General features: G+C 38.6%; 1 protein-coding gene across 3 annotated transcripts in view; it reads left to right on the top strand.

Annotated features, from left to right (window-relative positions):
* The window catches only part of grik4 (glutamate receptor, ionotropic, kainate 4), a 248,850-nt gene that overhangs the window by 116,830 nt on the left and 115,564 nt on the right, over positions 1-16,456 (top strand). For all 3 annotated transcript variants that reach the window (XM_026364954.1, XM_026364945.1, XM_026364962.1), the window contains exon 3: positions 8,145-8,278. In XM_026364954.1, the coding sequence (XP_026220739.1) occupies positions 8,197-8,278 (82 nt within the window). In that variant the 5' untranslated portion in view covers positions 8,145-8,196. The remainder of the gene's footprint in view (positions 1-8,144; positions 8,279-16,456) is intronic.

Genomic DNA, 16,456 nt, shown 5'->3' with positions numbered 1-16,456 from the left:
GTATAAAATTCCTTCATGCCAGGTAGTAAACAAATTCTCTGCTTCGGTTTCTGCTAGAATCAAGACCATCCCAATTGGCTCTCACTCTGCTGTAGCTGAACTGTGTCTGAGCATATTTGCATAAAGCTGGACTTTTGTTAACTTTGCCCTGTGGTGTCGCTGGTTTCCTTTTTAATCTGTAATGCTCTCCAGGAGAAACATGGCATTGACAACGAATGGACAACTGTTGCCGGCCCAGGTGCTTGTATTTATGTGTGAAGGCCTGCATCCTAAAATTCTTGATAATACATTTGTACTTCTAGCAGAGTAGGACTTTTAAATGTGGAAATAATTTCTGATACAGTTAGATTATTCAGGGTAGCACTTTAAAAACTGCAATATAGAAAAACTCAGTAAAATCCCACTAACAAAGTCTACACATGATGCAGCCACTAGTCAACAACACTGATCAATCCTTTTAGATTAGCATACAGTTTTCTTAGACATGCTACTCCTAGATGTGCTGATTCTGTTTTATGAGGCTGCCGCAGCAGCAGACTAGTTTCCATCAACCTTGTACTGCCCCTGACAGAGAGACCACTGAGATCTGGTGTTAATAAAATGTGTGTTTACTGCTGGGAGAAGTGGCGCCACGCTGGCTGTGACAGTCCAGTTAATAACGAAGCAGGAACTCGCAGGTCATTTCAGTGAACAATGGAGCTGAAACCACTGTTTTCCATATACAAATACCTACCTCTCTCATCTCCTTTGTTGAGTTAATTGTTTTTGCTCATGTGACATTTCAAACAGACAGATAGACATTCACTTTGATCTCACTGCAAATATTCAACCGAGGAGTGTATATATACCATGCATATGCATATTCATTTTCTGCAGCTTGTGACAGTCTCTCAAACCCCCTTGAACATCGGTCACACATCACTTATTTCTATCTACAAGTTGCTTTGTGCAAGTGCTGAGACTCCCAGTGCAACAGCACATGAATATATGCAAATATGCGAACCTCTTTATGCATCTGACATGCTTTTGGTTCAAACTGTCAGTTTTAATGGGCCATTTGCAATTGAATTACACATGTTTGATGTGTGATTGACAGTTTTGGTATTTGGATTGTGTAAACTGTTGCACTGACAGGAGAGTCAAACAGCTGTCAGACTATCCTATTCTGTCAATTGTTGATATGCCTTATCTTGCCCTGTTGACACAGTGCAGACAACCTCAGGATCTCAATTATCAAACCAAGCTGAGACCTCTCATTGTACTGTCAGGCAGCAGTTATTAATGGAGGTGGAGTGCCTGATTGAGCTAAATAAGAGTTTGGAACGGGTTGTAAAAAATGTAATGTTCAAAAGTTACTCTCAGCCTACACTATTTCTAAAGTGCGGATTTAGAAACAAGTTTGAAAGTAGGCCCTGTACACAGAAGTGTTCTAGGATAGCTCATAAAACTGGTAATACCACAGCTAACTGGCTAATTCTTCAGGGCAGTAGAGGGTAGATTCACTACCTAGGTGCATCACCAGTTTTGATTTACCCAAAACCTGCTGTGGGATTTTGCCCTGCTTTCTGTTGCTGGATGATAAAAATAGGAACGAGACTGTAGAATGATCCTATTGTTGCACCAGATTTTTCCTGCTTTTTTTTTTCTAAAAGGAAAAACTAATATACAACCTTTTCACTGAATTCTCCTCGCACTTTTCCAAAACCCAGTTTCTGCAGAGCTTTAAGAAGTGAAAGTGTTTCCAAAATTGTGCTGTTGTGGAATTCTGAGTAAATTGGTGCGATTGCCAGGCAGTCAATATGACTAATATCTGAGGTCAGCCTCGGTGCCAGCTAGTCAGTCAGTAAGCCATTATCCCTCATCAGTATGTGTGAGGTTAGGGTCAGAGTTGAAACTGGAGTATTTATGGTCTTCTGCTCTCCTCTGAACCCAGGCCTGCTCTCCTTTTATAACGGTTTCCTCCTGCACTGATCTGGACGCCCACCTGCAATAAAACACAGTTGCTGCAGTATAAATGTATTTTTGTCTTCTAGCTCCAACCTAAAACCACATGCTTTATAATTATCATTACATGTGTATGGCTGTATTTGTGTACAGGTGTCATTTAGACAATATAATCATCTAATTTCCTTTGTTTTTTAGTAAGATTTGAATCTAGACATGCAAATAAATAGTATCCAGGTACATTTCACAGATACACAAGCCCACAACACAGAGCAGATAAAAATTTGAGAATGTGGAAAAATGATTATACTACTTCAGATTGTTTGTTTTGTCAAGTATAACACTAATACGTAACAACAGTCTGTGCTTCAAGACTGTTTTTGTCACCCTGTAGCTTTTATAAAATTGAGATTTAACCAAAAATGATTCTGAGTGTTTGTGTTTCTATAGGATACGCAATGGTCCAGCTACTGGTGAGAGGCAAACTAATAAATTTGTCAGGAGGAAAAATTGCCACACCGCTCTTGAATAAGACACGAATGCTCTATGTAGTTTTCTTCCTCCTTTATGAGTCCTTCCAACAAATTCCAGTGTTTCTGCTGAAAGAATTAATTCAAATCTCACCAATTCCCACATAATTATTACCACCTCTAACCTATTTATCTAAGTCATTTGAATACTGTAGCAGTTTTTTATTTATGACTCGAGCTGCACTAAAACATTAATTTTGAAGATACATGTTGTTTCTCACTGCGAGTAATTGCATGTTTTGAGTATTGTGAGCCCTTTAAAACTCTATAATATTAATCGAGTTTTAGCTGCTAGAAGGAAGAAAAAAAAAAACACAAAAATAAGTTATGACTAATGTGTTAGCATGCGGCCTACTTACCCATCCAGAAAATATAGAGCAACAATATTGTGATGTTTTTGAGTAAATACTTGTCTTGGGTCGTTGGCACATTTGCAGCAACACAGTTTTTTTTCTTATTCTCTCAGTTTTTAGTCCCCCTCCACCATAATTTGTCAAAGTCCAATAAAATCTTTAAAGGGGGCGACTTGCTTTCTGGTCTTTGAATAAAGACATCACAGTATGCAGTCTTTGTTATAGTGTACACTAAATCTGAAACTATCTCACAGTTTTAAAACCTTGTTCAGAACAGCTATGATTACACTGCAGTCCCCCATTCTCTGATTTCATCTCTCCATCTCAGCCTGTGTCGGCTTTACTGTGAGCAAAGAAACAAAAGGAGAGCTACAATAGCTGGCGTTTTATTTCACGATCCTCAGCCTATTCAGTATTCAGAGGAGGCTTATACTGAAAATGCAGTGTGCACAACTCCATACAGTATGATTGCCTGTCTGTCTACCTATTCATGCCAACTCTCAGTGAAAAGTAATCTGTGCTATTGTTCTCTTCGTTCCTCTGCGATGCAGCCGCTACAGTTAGACTTGAAAGTTCTAGCAGATTCTGAAGCTCAGGACGAGTCATCACAGCTTTGTTCTGTCATGAGGTTTCATGAGGACTAAAAATACTGCAGTAGTGGCCAGTCCAAATCTAGCATTTAACAGGCATTTGATGTTTGGTAGGATTCATTAGATGAGAAACAACCTTACAGGGACAGAACGTTCATCAGGCTCAAAGGGAGTGAGTTTGATAGGAAGAATCTTTTGTCTAAAAAGTCTAAAACTTAACAACAGAGAAGCAATTTGGTTTTATGTCTATATACCCGCAATAAACTGGAGGATTTTCACTAACAAATAAGGTAAAAGTGGCATTAAGAAAGGAAACTAATAAAATAAACATACACTGTGAATTGGCACCCACTTGGTTTGTAACACAAAGGTTATGACATGGAGTATATATGTATATATATGTATATGTATTTGTGTGTGTGTGTGTGTGTGTGTGTGTGAGAAATGAAAAGTGATATTTAGGGCAAGATGCTAAACCTAACAATATACCTCCTATTTCTGAAACACACCTTCTCCTCTCACTTGTTGAACTATTTGTTTGCTCGTGTTTTTTCCTTATAACTTGTTTGTCTCCCATGATGTCTGTTTTAAAAGGGACGTATATATTTTAGACAGTTCTGCTACAGTTACAGAGTTATAGATCAGTTTGTGTTTTGTTTCTCAGATCATAGATTTTGGATTGTTGCAAAATGAGGGTGATCATTCATCTAAAGCCGAGCCAGGGTTACAGATTGCGTTGGCTACCAATCTAAAGTCTGCCAAGGCTTTTGTCCCTACTCAGTGATTTTGCCTTTGAAGGTTGCTGCTACATATCAGAGCTACAACTGACATTAATTTGTTATAGTTAGTTTCAAGAGTGTTGAATAAGCTTTGTGCACGTTTGTTTTTTCACTTCCCATTGCTGGAAAAGTAATACTGTGCTATTTGTAGTGGTAAAGCGTTCAACCACTGTGTGATGTGAGTGTCTGAGTGATGTGGGTCCATCGAACATCACGCAGATCTGAGGGTAGAAGACACATGCCTGCTCTTGTTCCTGTGGTACTGTACTAAAGCATGTAGCCCACTCTGGGTTATCAGTTGTAAGTTCTATGAAAGCCTTTTGCATTGTTTGAAACATGCTGCTCTCGAGTCAGGCTAATTGAACAATAAAGCGCAGTAATCCCCATGTGTGCATAACGATATACGCTGCAAGGAATTTCTCAGTATGCAATTAATGTCAGGCCTCTCATTCAATGCTGTTTTTCTGTTTTTCTCCTCTTCTGAGAACCTCGGGGGAAGAGTTTTGGCAGCTGTTATTTGCATAGTTTTCCCGGGAAATGTCTGTGAAATGATCTTGATGTGTTGACAGTCCTATCCAACTGTTCCCCAGGGCTCTCCTGAACAATAACTCAGTAAGGTAGTCTGGGAACTCACAGGATCTGCCTTAGTGCCCATCACAGTCTGTGAGATGCTTAATGTTACATAAATACCAACAAAATAAACAGGAGGCAGATGAGACTGAAGCAAACTTGATGTAAACACTTATTTACATGGCTGGTCCTCTGGTATTCACATTGAATAGATTGGAGATTTGATTTCCTGCCAATATGTGTCATTAATGGTGAAATAATTTCCTTTTCCAGAACAATCTGTGAAATATTCATCTGTGAGACTGCTGCTGCCTTCTTTAATTCCTTTTCAGTTAAATAAGTGCAGTAATAACACATGCAATAGCAGCCTGGGTGCATCTGTTCAGGATGGAAGGAGGGGTTACAGACAAAAACACACACAGGCACAGAGTTGCATGGCATGATAATCATAGACATGAACTGTTGCCAGTGGCTTATATGGTTTCACACTTTCTTGGGTGTTGTTTAGAAAGGGCAGAGTGCACTTCTTCACTTCCCCATTTAGATCTATGAATTTAAATTGGTAGATGTGAACAAAAAGGCAGAGTCTTGGTGATGTGATGTCACAAATACCATCCAAAAGAGGCACAATCCAGACCCATCTACAGTAGATCTAGAAAGGTGTGGATAAATCAGTAGATCTTCAACTGATTAGATTAGATAGATCTTCAGTAGATCTATGTTTATAACATAGATTCTGCCTTTAATCAACTTGACTGACACTGATATTTAGCCCTGACAGACAAATAACTCACTGTGTTCATCCTGTACAACTCCACCACCCAACTTTACCTCTACAGTACAATAAACATAAAGCAGAATTTTCACATCACAGATTCAACAAAAACTGAAAAATTATAACCTTGTAAAGGCAAAACGAATTCATGTAGTATCATCTGTTTTACCAATCTGCTGCTGAGATTCACCTCAGTGTTATACTACAGAGGATACAAGGCAGCAGAAGTGAACACTTAAATGTGTGAAGACATATAAAAATTAAATGAAACAACAGCTCCCTACATATTCCTTTGTGCAGCCCGTAAAGTTAAACTCCTCTGCTGTGTTCAGTGCTTTGTGCTGTGATGAGCTGCTGCTGGTGATTTTTTTTTTTCCTCCATCGAGTCTTCAGACAGCACCTTTTAAACTTTGTCCTTTTGTGAAGTCCACATGTCCAACTGAGACTCCCCAGTTAAATACTTACCCAAATACGGAGCCAACATGCTACAGCACCCCAAGAGATTAATGTGCCAACATTTGTGGAACAAACAAACAGGTGTAAACACAAAACAGTGGACCTCCTCCAGATGAAAATTACATTATGGCTACATTTCCACCTCTGCTGGCAAATATAGAAGCCCAGGTCCACCCAGTCTGGCTGCACTAATCTTTCTGTCTGCCATTTTCACAGGTGTACTGTCTGACATTTTGATGCTTTGTCCTCCATGCACCTAGCAGATCAGGCTGACTCACAATATGAGTATGAGTCTAAATTCTTTTTCTACTTTCCAGTAGAATACAGCCACCCTGGTTACACTGATCTTGTGTGGCCCTTCTCAGCCTTTTAAAAAGTTTTGAAACCTTTGCTGATTCTCTGTACCTTGATTAGGATCAATGAAAAACCATACAGTACAATGGCATCACTGTTTTGTTGAGAAATGAGTAATGACATCCTGTGTTTTGCAACTTGACGTCCAGTATTTGGAGCAGAGAGGCCAGAGTCACACTGTGATTAGTGGACAGCCCACTCTACCTTCTGATCCACAGATCAGCTATTATAGTCCTGGAATATGGCCACAGTGATGAATGAGTGCATAATGAAGCATAATGAATTGAACTAGTATATGTTGTATCTTACATTACTGAATATACATGTTAATGTGCCTTTAACAGAACTGTCAAATCAGTGCTGTTGTAATTTTTCCCCGATGTTTTCAATTCAAGTCTGAATTAAAATAACTCTGCAGTGTTTTACCAGGTTTGTTGCTGATAATAATAATAACCACCCTAAAAAGAATAGCGCTGCAACTAATTTACATCCTGGGGGCACTCGGTGTCATTCATAGAGTTTAATGTTTTTACTTTTGAGTCCAAAAGTAGGAATAATACATATTTCCCCACTGTGTTGAATTGTGGGTCAGTGAGGATTAATTTCCCACTTTAAAATGATATAAAATACAAGCCTAGCTTTGCCTGCACTTAAACTATTCACATGACTTGGAACATAAAATACCTCCCTCCAAAGGCCCCAATTCTCCCCATTATCCTCACTGCTGTGGGTCTCTTGAAGGAAAATTACAACCAGCCTCTTTCTGATTTATCACCTCTGCAAATACAGCTTTTCCTGGTTTTCTCTCGATCATTAATGTCTAAGGACACTGCACTCAAACCCGGCATGGTATGACTCATATAACTAAACTGAATAAAGTAGAGATAAAGAAGAGAAAACAATGTGATGTATAACATGTCGTATTACTTACTTACTGTACATATAATGCTTCTTGGCATTTCTCCACTCTTTAAGCTATGGGTGCGTTTTCTTGTAGGCTTTTATACTTTTAATGTTGTCCTTGTGTTGTCTAGACAGTTGCCCTACTGCTTCGGTTAAAGAGATCTGGACCTCTAGTACGCATTGTTAGTCTTTAGACTGGGTATCAGACAGACTGTGCCCTAGCAGTAGGTAAGACAGGACAGCTCAAAATCATGGGAGAAATTCATCTTCATGCCAATGTACGCAAAAATAGTTTGACACTTTGACAGCGTAAATCTGTAGGAAGTGAAAGAGCAGTGCTCACCTCTCCCAAATTGGCACCACTGATGTACCGTTAGGATAAGGGTAAGCTCTGTACTATTAAGTTCAAAGCATTTATTTAAGAACATAGGTTTTAGTCTCTAGACCTTCATCAGGATAAATGTTTTAATTCAAAAACAGCTATGTGAAAGGTTAATCAAGTCACTTAATTTGTGTTTTGGAGTTATGAAAAATGTGCCTTAGAGAAGAACGTTTTTCCATCTTTAATACCAACCTCAAAAACCCAAGAAGCGAATTCAATCAACAACAAAAAGCCAAGAAGCAAAAAGACAAATATGAGGAAAGAAAAGTTGCCAAAACTGCTATGGGCCACATATTCACTCAGCAGCAGTTTCACACTCACACATTAACAGATTGTCAGCATGTAAAAAGAGGGAAAGATACAGAAAGAGGGAAACGGAGAGAGAGGGAGGGCAGAAGTACTCAGTGTCAGCAGGTTTATCAGTGTGCTGCAAAGCCATGGCTTATTTGTGTCCTCCTTGATATTGGTTGATGTGTAAGTGGTGTGCTCTCCTCTGTACATTTTTCAGGTGGCTGTGACAGGGGCAACCCCGGGGCAGGACCCATGAGGAGTCAAAGAAGATGCTCACAGCCTGGGCGCTTCTGCTCTTCTTAGCCATGTGGGTGAGAAGCACCTCTGGTGGCCCGCTCTCCTTCAGAATAGGTAAATATTAAAACTCTATTTTAAAACTATTCATCGTAGCAACGGTGGAACAACTTTTGTTGGTTCAGACATTACAAGTTGCTCTTGCTCAAAATTTGTATGCATAAAGGATTTTTCTTTTACACATTAAATGTAAAATCGATGAATGAATGAATTACAGCTTTTAAATATGAGGCTCGGTGTTAGCTCAAACATCATCATAACATCACAGGCTCACATGTAAAAATTGACTGAGGAAATTCAATCAAATATGTTGAGAGAAAAAAAACCCAGTCCCACGTGGCCCGAGGTATCAAAAGGTTAAAATTTTCATGTGTGGATATGACACAGTAATTGGCTATGAAATTATGAAAACATATGTTTCAGAGTAAAGTTTTGTCAGTTAAGGGTTACCACGGCACCATGTAGTCATAGATAAACCTTTTTCATGTCAAACAAAGTCGCCTGTTTATTATAAGTGAGAATAGCTAAATAGCGATGTTTCATAAAATAGATCCTGTAGTCTTTATCTGTATTATCATTCATACACAATAATACTGCTGTGACTGAAACTGGCCAGCTGTTTGGCTTGGATGTGCTCATTAAGCTGATAAGTGGAATTCTGTGTATCTCACTTTTATACACTTTTATTATTAGTTGTATGGTTTTCATGCTTTATTCTCATTCAATTAAAAGTGCTGCTTTTGTTTGAACCTGCATTAATGCAGAAGTGGGAGCATGCATATTACAATATTTTTCTCAAAGTCTATATCAATTGATTTTTGTTAGCAATGCAAGCCAAGGCTGAATGTGTAATCATAAACATGAGCTTAGTCCAAAATACCAAGTCAATTAAATTTAGGCCCTATAATAAATAAACTGATGGTTATTTGGGATGTTGTTGCTTTGTTAATGATTTGAAGCTTATAGTGAGGTTTCATGTCAACTGTGTGCGTGTTGATTGACAGGTGTGACTGACAGTCACTGTCTCACTGCTCGTCCAGCGCTTGGCCTGGTACTGAGATGGACTTTCAGACCGTCTGTGAATATGTATATAATGAACAGTATCTTTTTTCCAGAGAGTTCTGCAGTGGCTGTGGTTAAGAAGTTACACTAATAAGACCTATAAAATGCTATTGAACTGCAAAGTTTAGTAAAGTTATGGTGTCTTGTATGCTTTTAGCTAGCATTAGCAATAAGTATAGTGTATAAAGTACTTTTACATTATATCGGCCAGCTGTGAGTCTGTATCTATTTAAGTACATTGGTCACATTTGTGGTTTTATCAACTCTGTCTTCTGAAAATTATGTTCCTGAGCAATTAAACTGCAACTGTGACGATGTTTTTATAGCGACAACAATCATCATGTTGTGATGATGGGTTGTTTTTATACATAGCTACCATTTTGTCCAAATTAGCTTTGAAGTTAACCCATTGGTGCCTCGCTACATACATATTTTGATTTTATTCAGTCTGTGGTCAAACCCTATTGATAACATGTTAATTTTTAACCATAGACATAGCCATAGTACTAATATCAGCTCTTACCAAGATGTTAGAGAGTGCCTGTTACACTTAGATGAGAGTTTGTTCATCCAGTATACAGTGTAGCACCTTGACAGTAGGTAGAGCATCACCACAAGACCATATTAAAGTTACTACATTCAGTATGATTTCTGGCTAATTACGTGACTTTGTTACACCAGTGGATTAACAATAGCCAAAAGCAATAGCCAAAGACACAAAGTTCAGAAAAAAACACCTCGACATTGTTCTTCTGGAAATAGAGGGGGATCAGTGGACCAAGGCTGAGCCTGACTGGACTTTGAATCTGAGAGGGCATGGTTTAAGTGTCTCGTAACCTGACAGAGTCTGTTGGTAACTCATGGGAGTTGTACCTTCTTGTTATTATTCTCCAACAGTCAGCAGATCTTTGACACCCTGTCACTAGCTCCCCATCTACCAAACATTTGACTGACTGCCTCTCTGTTTATGTATAGACCCCTTGTCGTAGGTGGGGAACTGTGTGTGTATGTGCGTGTACTGTATATAGAAACAGATGCGAAGTAAAGAGAGAGAGACTGAGTTTCTACAACTCGGTCTCTCAGTGTCAGGTTTTAAATTTAAAGCACAGTTGTCAGCCTTTGGGAAAAACTGTGAGTTATATTTGTTGCAAAGGCACAAGGGTGGAAGTTTATAACACAAATGTCCACGTGGTTATTATTAAAACATTAACCAAAACCCAAACAGAGACTTAAGAATGTGAACATTTCTTGAGGCAGAGCCGAAACACTGTTTTAATTTTATAAAACAAGCAATAAAACTATTAGACAAATTGTTTGCCTTTGTAAAAACTGATCTCTTTTGGTCTAATCACGATTCCTGCACAGTTCTGCAGCTGCGAGACAAGGTGCACAGGTTTAGCATTTGATGCCCCAAAACATCATCTGCATTTTAAAAACAACAAAGCTTCAGAGTGTACTGTATCAACACAACCATGAACAAATCATTCTCTCTTTGTGAATATTGTTGGATAAATGACTAGCAGCCCTGTGTTTCTGCTTTGTCTCTGCATTCCCTGCTACGCTCCATCTGACTGTACAAGCCCTGCGCAGTGATGGTGGTTTATGTTTATTTCAGTCATGTTGCATCGTTGATGGATAATTAGGCGCTTGGCTTGTTTTTCCTTCTCTTCTAATGTCATCTGTGCACACCACCAGTCTCTTTGCGAGTGCACTGCAACTATGTGTTTTTGTGTGCTCTGCCTGTGTGTGTGTGTGTTTTCATGCAAACCCTAGTACGAGGCACAGATATGCACAAGCACAGGCACACATGAATACATTTCAAAGCACACTAAGGCACACAAACAAATACATACCCCTGAACAACATCCACAATTTCCATGCCATTTGCGCTCCAGGAGGTGGTATTTAACATGGTTGTCCCTCGAGTCCTAGCTGGCTGGCATAATGTCACTGTCTGGCCTTCTCGAAATGTATCACGGCCAAAAACAACCTCCCGCCCCTGCCACATTCTCCACCAGGACCAACCAGCTGCAAGCTCAGTGTTGGTGAACTGCTAAACTACTTTTCTTCTAAAATTGACTTTGTTTTGCAAGTTCATTTGGTCAGATGAAAGTAGCCCATTATGTCTACATGCCATCTGATAGACCTTCTGACTGGGGAAATAGGTACAAATAAAGGCTTTTGATGACATTTTTACTGCTGTGTTGCAGCAGTGATTTAGAGTTGTTGTGGCGTAATGAAAGATTAATTACAGGGATATTGACCTGAGAAAGTATAAATAATTGAATTTGTTTCACTGTTGCTCTAATGAGAAATAACACAGACAAGTGAATCTTTAACTAATCGTGAATGGCATAATTCAGTTGACAAGATCAAAGACAAAAACATACAACACAGTAAATTGGGTAAAATCAATTTACTAAATACTACCGTCAAAGTAGATGTTGTTGTGAAGTCCTCTTCTGTCATGGGACAGCAGTACATTAGTAAAACATCTAAACAAGAAGCAATATTGCGTAATATTACATGGAAATCCCTGTTCACCACCATATGGTGCAGCTTGTTGTTGTGCACGGTACAGTATTCTCCATTAGTTAATTGAACAAGTGTCTGATATCTAATATCATCCAACCAATAAGCTGCAGCTTAGCCCAACATTCAGAAATCATCTTCTACACACATAAGCAGATGTCTCTTTTTTTCTAAACACAGGGAGTGAACTTCTAGGAAATAGTCAGGAGAACTACAGTACATGATCCTTTATTATGTCTAAATTATTCAAGCACCTGCAGATCCTTCTCCTCTCACTCTGAAAAACGCCTTAACATGATCAGCTACTCAGTCTCAAAATAATAAGAAACAATTTCTCGCAGGTAGAGGATGTCTCTACTGTTTATTTCAAAAGACAGGGACCTCTTCTCTCTCTGAAGCTTAAAGAATGTTTCCTATCACGGGCCTTCACCACAGGGAAGGCCTCCCCCTGTGAGACCAACATTAAATTCAGCTGCTGGCGCCCACTGGGTGTCTGCTCACTCAAGTGCTGTGAAATTCCCTCAGTAGATATCCTCACCTTAAATGTGCTGCCTGTGATAGTGCGAGAGAGCAGAGTTTAATTTAGGTTTAATTTTTAGAGCATAACAAGAAAGTGAAGATTCATATTATGAAAGTCTGTTGTCAGACAGAAAATAACAACACCAGTTTGTTTCACACTGTCAAATTTAAAAAAGCTTAAATCTCCCACGGTCTTGTTTTGTACATTTGTAAAAGTGCTTTAAAAAGGCAGATGCAATATTTTAAAACATTTTTTGTGTTGATTTAACATCTAGGACCTTTGGAAAACCACTGAAATAATCTAAATGGATTCATATCACAATATTATAGATAGATATGGCTCATCCATATTGTGCATATGAATATCTGGTGTACAGTTTTTAATTTAAGTCTGTTTGAACTGTTCACCTATCAACATGTGGTTTGTTTTGTTGATTGTCTCTGAATCTAAATATAAGATGTATACATACATTTTACCACTACTCTAGTCAGTTGGAACCATTTAAGCAGGGGGTGTATTGAAAGAACACACATTTTACTGTCACTGCCATTTATTTAAATGATCGCTTCTCTTATTATAAGGTCCTCAGAGAAAACTCAGGGAGCCAGGCTGTTTATATTTGTTGATTTTATAGACTCATTAATTGTTTTGACCTCTAGGGTCAAAATGGCTAAAGGGATATGCAGATACATTATTCTCACCAGCAACTTTCTACAGCTGTGTAAGTGATCTCCACATAATCACAGGCCAACTGAGAGTTTTAATACCTCCAGCATTTTCTGGGTCTGCCACATCATCTTCTTCTAGAGAGAATGACCCAGAGGCATCCTTAACAGATGCCTAAAAGTCAACCAATCAGCTTGGTTCTGTTAATGTGAAGATGCTCATACAGCAGTGCTTCAGCACTAAACTTATACTGTAGTATTTTATTCTAGCTCTAATCTCTTAATTACTCACCAAGCTTGCGACCACATACACAGTATTGTAAATCCACTTTTACCACACGTGTTCCCATCTCTCACATATATGCTCTGTCAACCTCATGTCAGTAAACAATAACTGATCATTCAGGTTCTTGTCTTATTTACTCTCTTTTGATGATGCATATTATACATTATACAATAATGGTAAAGTATACCTTTGTAAAGCTAACACCATAGCAACCTGCAGCAGCCTTGCTGTATGCTTTTGTGTTTGTGTTATATGTTGTTTGCATTAATTACATATAAGTTTATCTGCATAAAATAAAAATCCCAACATATTTAAACTTTCTTCAAATTTCCTAACATTTAACTATACATGAAAATGTCAGCAGACAAAATAAAATTGCAAGATTTTTAAGGGGGTTGTTTATATGCATTATTATCTGTCAGTAGAATCCTTGACAGAAGAAAAGGACTAGCAGCTGTCAAAATTAGACAAGCTGGTGTGATGGCTGTCGCGCCAGCTGGAAAAGCTAATATAAAGGGAGGGAGATGTAGTGAAACATTTTATACATGTTTCGTGAGGCTGTTGTAAAATTAGCTGCAATATACAGTAGCATCTCAGTGTCACTGCATTGACTCACTCTCACACACACAGCATTTGAGTCACTGGTCAAAGGGCTGGAGAAAATCCACTGGCCAAGCAAAATTTTCACCAGTCAAAATAATGAATGGCATTTTATACATAGAAATGTGTTTTATTGAGATAATAAGGTATGTCGATTACTGTCACACAATCACAAAGATGGACAGAGCAGAATGATTCCAATACATGAATTTAATTTATATTTGAATAAACATTTTAAATTCAGATTACATCTTAAGAAGTCTCAAGCTCAAAGTTTTCAGATGATCGCAGATGATCTACATTCTGATGATTTACACCCTGAACGCCTCACTTCTGACAACATGCTCCAGTAGCAGAAGCAGACCCTGTGCGGTTTTACTATGCACATAAAAACTGTGCACAAAGGCAATCGGTAGATCCACTCACAGCAAGAAGAATAAAACCTGCCATCATTAGTGGACGATATAGAGAAAAATCAATCAACCGTTTGATTAGCTTGGCGATGATATCACACTAATCACACAAACATTGTGTGATTAGTGTGATATCAGTAATTAGTGTGAACAAGTGTTGTGACTGGCAGGTCATTTTGGCTTTTTATCATGAGTGTTTGTATGTGAAACTCCAACATAGACAACAGGAGCAGAGCACAGAGACACCCATTTCATTACAAGACTGTTTTGTTACAAACCTACCTGCACTTGTGGCGGATAGTCCTCTTAGATTTACTCGCCATACAGAAAATATATTTGCATTTGCAGAGCTTAGCAGGTGTTCATTTCAGATAGTACTCATACACTAAAGGGTGAAGTGCTTTAATATCTTTTTAGCTAAAATAGTTTGCTATATCTAAATTTTACAAACATGCCACCATATAATTATTTTTAATAGAGTTAAAATGTTGTGTTATATTTTATTATTCTTTATTTATCCTTTTTTTTGTGAAAAAAAACCTCCATTTTATATTCACCGTTGTTTCACTGCACCATCTGACACGTTAAATTAAATATCGTTTAAATGTACCTAATGAAGTTTTTATGACTTCAGGAAGGGCACATTCTCTAAGTCACGTCACCAGTCGACAATCAACAGATTTGTGTAATAAGTCATGTTAGACACCTCATTAAGAACTCAGCAGATGTTGACTTTAACTTAAAAAAACTCACTCAAGAAATCCAGCCTGAGACTTGTTAAACACACATTTTCCAATTCCTTTACATCAACCAAAACGTACATAAAGATTCTTTCTGAGGAAGCAACAAGCAGACTTTCTCCACGCACAGTAGTTTGTGGTGAGTTAAATGTAAGGGAGGAAAAACATTGACAGGAGAGGACTGTCACTGAAAAGCATTCATTGTTGCAGACTTTTGGTTGTTGCCAATCATGCACAGGATTCATTTTGAAAGCTGTATTTAATACTTCAAACAGTTTGGCTATTTACATACCTCCAATCCAGTGTTTTAATCATTCCTTGAACCCATCTTTCTCAACTGTCTGTAGCATAGGTGAGCTGGATTGTCGCTGGATTGTCTGTGCCGTGAGAAAATCCCTCTTCTAACCATTTAGCTTTCACTGTTTCACTGGTGCTACTGGCCTCAATTGTTTTGTATTCCAATACACTGTTGTCATCTGAGGTGATGGTGTAAGTTACTTGTTTTTTTCTTAGCTGTACCTACATGCTGTTTAGGAATGTAATTTTGTGCCTACTGCAGTATTAATGCTGTTAGCTGTGATGCGATTTATTGGTATGGCTATGGATTCTCAGTGGATGGATGCTTTTTATTTTTGAATTTAGGGAGCCCTTTTCTGCCAGTGAAATTGAATGGAATCATTTCTGTTTAGTTTTTATTAAAGGAAAAAGAATTGTCTTTAACCAAGCTAATACTGAGGTAACTTTGTTCAGTGACAGGAACGCTGCTGTACTTCTGACACTGACACAGAAAGGAGCCATTTGACACACCTGCATCGTGTGCTGCAAAATCCAAACACAGTTTCTGGTGGCACTGGGTGGTGCGTGTGTGCTTGTGTACACATATGACATACTGAATGTGTGACCAGGCACCAAGTGCATGAAGGGTGGATCAGTGAAACTGAACCCCACAGGTTGAGCCTAATAGCATAATTAGCCCTGCTGAGCTAATACTCTCACGTCAGCAGCACCACACTGTCAATTCCCTCTGTTCAGCCCCTACACTCTGCACTCACAGTGACTGATTAAGGTTGGCTGCTTGAACCACCACAGCTGAGTCATTGTGCCCTTGCCTCCAGTCAGGTTCATTTTGCCCTCACACACAATGACTTCAGTTGGCATCTATGAACTCATTTAACTCATGGTTACTGGAAGACCAGAGAAGACAGCAAGTTGGGAGGGAAGGAGAGTAAATAAGTGTGAGGGATCTCTCTGTGTTACAGTACTTTGAAATATTCTTTCAATTACAACCTCACTTGTTCTGTGGGAAAACTTTTATATATTTCATATTAGCAGAAGCAAAAGCAGACTAATGTCCTGCTGGGGAGCCATGTGAGGAGACCTTATGATTAATCTCCTTGATTTTAATTACTCAGCCATG

This window comes from Anabas testudineus, chromosome 13 (genome assembly GCF_900324465.2).
Source record: "Anabas testudineus chromosome 13, fAnaTes1.2, whole genome shotgun sequence".
In the NCBI taxonomy this organism is placed as follows: Eukaryota; Metazoa; Chordata; class Actinopteri; order Anabantiformes; family Anabantidae; genus Anabas; species Anabas testudineus.
Note: the sequence above shows the minus strand (reverse complement) of the source record. Positions and strands in the feature narration are given on the sequence as shown.